Source organism: Lygodium microphyllum, chromosome 29 (assembly GCF_053477565.2).
Source record: "Lygodium microphyllum isolate KBCC chromosome 29, Lygodium_microphyllum_v1.1.10, whole genome shotgun sequence".
In the NCBI taxonomy this organism is placed as follows: Eukaryota; Viridiplantae; Streptophyta; class Polypodiopsida; order Schizaeales; family Lygodiaceae; genus Lygodium; species Lygodium microphyllum.
Genome location: NC_141163.1, coordinates 1,744,841 through 1,750,391, shown reverse-complemented (window position 1 = coordinate 1,750,391; position 5,551 = coordinate 1,744,841). Strand labels below are relative to the sequence as shown.

Below are 5,551 nucleotides of genomic sequence, written 5' to 3'. Positions count from 1 at the left end.
TTGCAATCCCCATCTAAGCAAAGCCATTCAACTTCACCTTGAATTCAACCATAGAGGATAATGACAAATCACTACTACCCATACAAAATAACATTCAAAGATCCCATAAACTCTTTCATAAACAAAGATGGGATCTAAATAATGACAAATCACTTCTACCCATACAAAATAACATTCAAAGATCCCAGAAAGTCTTTCATAAACTAAACAAATATGGGATCTAAATTGGAACAACTTCCAATGGTCATACAAATTCTAGATGATCTGATCCAATAGCATACAACCTAAAGCCTCCTGGTTAATGTGGCTAATACTAGTAAAAGTGATCTGGAACAACAACATAGCCCATAAGATAGGCATTGACGATGGTATATGCCCAAGATGCAAGAAGAACCCTGAAACAATTCCTCACTTGTTCTTCACTTGTGAAACCAATGCTAATACACTTTTTTTGGCAAGTTATGATTACCCCTTACTATCCAACCACAATAATTTGGAAAGAAGTAATTTTTGAAGAGATCTATGGGATCCCCCTAGTGATCAAGATTTGGATGAGGAGTATTTACCTTTGGTAGACGTGGAATAGCAAGAATAAAGCAATGTATATTGATTCCTTTCATAGTACTAAAACTGAATTCTTGTTAGAGTTGGACCATTCCAAATTTCTGAAGAACAAGACAAGGGAAAAGGTAGAAGAACAAGACAACGGAAAAGGTAGATAAAGAAGAAATTCAAGATCTAGAAATTAGAAAGTTCATCGTCCATGGAAAAAGGAGAATCATAATGGAGAAGAGAGAGGCTATGTTCAATCAACACTTTCGACAACCAAGGCAAGGCATGCTAGATAACCTCAAACAACATGCCCTTCATGCCAATCCCAAATAATTTCTCAACATTGTAAAGAAATACTATAGATAATGGTGTCCAACACTATGATATGACTCTAAGCGCTAGGATGGGTTACCTATAAAAAAGCCATGCCTTTGTAATCTTCTCTCTCAACATTGTAAAGAAATTCTATAGGTAATGGTGTCCAACAGTGTGTATATGACTCTGTAATCTTCTCTCTCCTTTTTTTAATGCAACTTGTTGTATTCTTTTTTTCTAGAAGTAACAAGAAGAGAAGGTTTTCACTAGTAACAAGAAGCTCTACACTTTCCAAGGGGGAATATGGTCAAAAGAGAATAGGCATCCCGTTTGCTTGTAACACCTCTATTTTGTTTTGTGGCTGCCTCATTTGCAGAGAGCATATGATCTCTCGAATTTTGTTGTTCTCTCTCTCTCTCTCTCTCTCTCTCTCTCTATACTTTATAGCTCTTTCCTGTTTGTCTCTGGAATGCTCGACGAGTTTCCGCCATATCCGGTTGGTTTGATGCTGAATTCTATGATAGAGCGAGGATCAGAGCCCTTGCTATTAGTAAATAGACCTCTCCACTCTCTGCATGTATGATTAAGGGGATGATACAAAGATTACTCAATCTTGGTTAGTTACAGAACGCCCCTAAACCTTTGAAAGCCATTAGCTGAAATCTTTAAACATGAACTGTCTGCTTTGCCTAATCGCTGAACTTTTCCAGGCTGCTTTGGTGAACTCGTTGAGCTATACATACACTGATATTGTGTTTGCTTTTTGAGACCTTGAATTGAGGTCTATGAATTGCAATCAGCTGGTTTAAGACGTTGAATTAGAGATCGGCCATGAATTATAATTAGCTAACATGGAGTAGTCAGCTTGCGCACAGGATTCTTTGCAATACATGAAAGCTTGTACAATCAGTTTATGTTTGTTATATGCTGTGCATCCTTATAGCCGTCCTCACCCAACGGTTTCTCAGTGCATCTCTTTTTGAATGCCTGCCATTATTGTGAATTCTACTAATGTCAGGGTTATGGTACTCGCAGCCATGGGACAGCAATTCATGCTCCTGCGGCAAATTAAAGCATCCCCACAATCCTCTTCCAGCCCCTTTTTGATGTACTAGCATTCAGCATCGGCATTATTATCCTTGTATGTGGAGTAATCACTGAACAGACCCTGTGCTGAATCATCCATCCTTGAAGATGACTTGCTCTTGCCATGAAGGGCGGCTGTTACCCAGGACTTTGATCAGCAAAATAGATAGACCCCTTTGGGGCATTGTGGCTGCCTTACTGATTACCACATGCTTTGTGGCAACTTGGCGTAAGGTGGGTGCTAATGTCTACTGGATTGCAGCGAACTCAATTCTTTTCCTGACAGACTGTGCTGATGCTTGCCAGATGAGAAAGCTCCTTATCTAGACCTTTGTTTTGCCTATAGTATTCAACATCGTGAGCTTCTGCTCGGGATGTACTACATATCTAGCTAGGTACGGTTGGGGGCAGGGGGCCTGAGGCTGGCAGCCCCCTGCCCGCAACCTCACTTAGCTAGGGAAGCTCATCTCGTTGTCCTATCACAATGTGAGAATTATTGAGGGAGTTTTGTCTAAAACATCTTGTGCTAATCTAGACCTCTGTTTTTTATGCAGACAGATCTCGTTGTATGGTATAAAGGCCGCCTGCATCATACGAATGGAACTGTATGGCCTAATCCCCAGTTCTGGCAAAAACTCTCAAATGTGCATCGGGCTCCAAACACATGCCCATTTTCCAGCTGCCCAATTCACAAAAACAAGGAAGAGCAGGTACCCTCCCAGCTCCTTGCTGAGGGAGGAGGAGTTTGCCCTTTCTACTTCAGATACATTCATGAGGATTTGGCACCATGGGCTAAGTCAGGGGTATCCAAGGAAATGCTTGAGAAGGGGAAACATGTTGCCAGCTTTCGTGTGGTCATAAAGAACAACAGATTGTATGTTGATCCATACCAACCTTGCTTTCAAACAAGAGCTGTCTTCACCTTGTGGGGGATTCTTCAGCTACTGGAACATTACCCAGGGCTTGTCCCTGATGTAGAATTGCTATTTCGATGTGGAGACACACCGGTGGTGTCGAAACAGAAGTATGCCACAGGATCGCCACCGCCAATGTTCAGCTACTGCAGCACCATGAATCACTTTGACATCCCTTTTCCAGACTGGCCATTTTGGGGGTGGTGAGCATGCAATCACCAAGCTGCCTTTCATTCCAGCTACCATAGTCCAAACTGTTTGAGTCCAGTCACACCTTTGGTGCTGTTGAATATCTACAGAGAACACTAGATTGCTTGCATCTCTGTTGGGGCACATGGGCTGCAGAATACTTAATGTAGCTTTCACTAAGTTTACAGTCTGAATCCCCAATTTCACCAACTTACAATTGTGTTTAGACTGAATGCTGGTCTTCTCTTGCACTAAGTCAATATTCAGCTCAGAATTTCATCACTTTGTTTCATAGGCCAGAAATCGATATCAAGACTTGGGATGAAGAGGTTAGTGATATTTTGAGAGGACAGAAGGATACCCTCTGGGAGAAAAGGCATCCAGTTGCTTTCTGGAAAGGAAACACCAACACTGGGGGTAGTCTTCGGAAAGGACTTCAGCGCTGCAATGGTGCACATAATGGAGCTGAAATTATTCATCAGGTGAAACCATCAGACCAACACAAGATTGCTGCTCATGATAGCATTTCAACATCTCGTTTTGATCTTACTCCAAGCCATGAGTGTCACTTGTCAGATCCAAATTATAGGATTGCTTGCATTTAACAGCAACATTGGTAATAGAAGTTTTGTGATGTGTACAGGACTGGTGGGCAGAGTCAAAGACTAACTACAAGAATTCAAAGCTAGCCCAGCAGTGCAAGCATAGGTGCAGATCATGATAGCTGAATATGAATCAAGTTCCTGTCTGCTGTTTAATGAAGGTTAATTGTGAAGTTGTTAAGGCAAACAGTAACTCTATCAGTTGAGGAGTAGTGCTTGATTTCCAGTGATGCATGTAGCGATCATCCAAAAATTGTGGTGAAATTTGCAAATCTGTTTATTGAATAGGGTGCTAAGGTTGGTGTTGGCTAATAATGGCAGATACAAAATATATGTTGAAGGTTGGGGGTGGTCTGTCAGCTTGAAGTACATTCTGGCTTGTGATTCACCTGTTCTTGTGGTCAATCCAAAATTTTATGATTTTTTCTCGAGAGGGCTTATGCCAATGGAACATTTTTGGCCTGTCAAACCTGACACTCTCTGCAACTCAATCAAGGTTGCTGTGGAATGGGGCAACAACCATACAGTCCAGGCAAGATTAGCCAGTAGCTTATTTGACATCCATAAGCTGCAACTATCTTCCTAGTTTATTTTGATTGTGTGGTGCCAGCTATGGTGTCACTTGTAGGTCCTCTCTCTTCATCTTTCACTATTCTTAACTATATTTATATGCAGGCAGAACAAATGGGAAGGTCTGGCAACCAATATATTATCAAGGATGTGAGCATGAGATATGTATATGACTACATGCTACATGCTCTTCGTGAGTACGCCAAGTTACTGCGGTTCGAACCCGATACTGAAAGCATGTCTGAGTTATGCTCGGAAGCATTCTTGTGCCAAGCACCAGACAGAGAGAGAGCACTGTTTGAGACATCAAGGGTAAAAGGACCAGGTGATCTGCCTCCATGCTCCCTGCCTCCAAGAGATGAGAAGCTTGTACAGGAAACATGGCGAAGGCGCATGAATGTCACAAGTAAGGGATAGTGAGAGGTGTCAATCATCCAATCCAATCAGGTCAGCTGCAACAAATCCTCAGGGAATGTTAAGGAAAAGCCATGAAGATTCTCAGTCACCTAAATCTAACCGTGTGACTGGAACCGCCGACTTACAACAGGAAATGTCACTTATCACTGCTGAATCGGCAATCTCTAGTATAGAATGCCAGCAATCAACCCTAATATTGTAAACACCTAGATCGATCAGAGATCTTATGTAGCCGATGTCCTAACCTAGTGGTTAGGACTCAAGGACTTAATAAGTCCCACTTGCATAATTAGGTACAACCCCCCCCTTGTACAAGGTGAATTAAGCACAACAAGTAAGAGCATCATGTAATCCCCTTCCCGAACCTGAACAAGAGGAAGGCAGAACACACCCGATTTTGTACTATGTGTGCTAATGTTTTAGACATGAAACCTACGGATGTGGGTGAGTTTCTTCTTGCATGTCTTGTGTGTGTTTAACGTAGTAGCTCAAGAAGAGAGTCACCCCACCAAGCAATGCCATTGATGATAGACTGCTTGGTTAGATGGGTCTGCATGCCTACTCTTAGCGTATTGGTGGTCATTATGATCCTCACATGGCCACTAACTTATCACTTCTTATATTTTGTTAGTTACATCTACTTATAACTAGCATAGTTATAGCGTTAATCGATTAGTACAGTTATTTATGTATTGGTTCACTTAGTCAACAACTTTCCTTTATGTCGTATCTTATTTATACTTTGTGTACATTATATTGTGAGAGGAAGAAGGAAGAAAAATCAACAAGAATATGTTTCGGCCTCCGTCTCTCTTTTTGGGTTCTTGCACATATTGAGCTTAACATCTCAACAGTCTCCTTCAAGCTCAACTACATCTCTATAACTCTCAGATCCTCAAAGCTTCT

The 5,551-nt window shown here is 41.5% G+C and overlaps 1 protein-coding gene across 2 annotated transcripts; it reads left to right on the top strand.

Annotated features, from left to right (window-relative positions):
- Positions 1-1,187: 1,187 nt before the first annotated feature.
- LOC148010306 (uncharacterized) lies at positions 1,188-5,323 on the top strand. Of its 2 annotated transcripts, none has more exons than XM_087672009.1 (7): positions 1,188-1,483; positions 1,903-2,187; positions 2,508-3,070; positions 3,352-3,538; positions 3,700-3,764; positions 3,980-4,190; positions 4,334-5,323. In XM_087672009.1, exons 2-7 carry the CDS (start codon positions 2,062-2,064, stop codon positions 4,643-4,645), a joined length of 1,464 nt encoding a protein of 487 aa, XP_087528135.1. In that variant the 5' UTR covers positions 1,188-1,483; positions 1,903-2,061; the 3' UTR covers positions 4,646-5,323. The 2 variants fall into 2 exon arrangements, with proteins under 2 accessions (XP_087528135.1, XP_087528136.1); XM_087672010.1 differs by having other exon boundaries at positions 1,886-2,187.
- Positions 5,324-5,551: the final 228 nt, after the last annotated feature.

Coding starts and splice junctions, on each gene's coding strand:
- LOC148010306 (XM_087672009.1), top strand. CDS start 2,062: ATGACTTGCTCTTGCCATGAAGGGCGGCTGTTACCCAGGACTTTGATC. Junction 2,188..2,507: donor TTGTGGCAACTTGGCGTAAG/GTGGGTGCTAAT, acceptor TTTTTTATGCAG/ACAGATCTCGTTGTATGGTA. Junction 3,765..3,979: donor GCCCAGCAGTGCAAGCATAG/GTGCAGATCATG, acceptor TAATAATGGCAG/ATACAAAATATATGTTGAAG.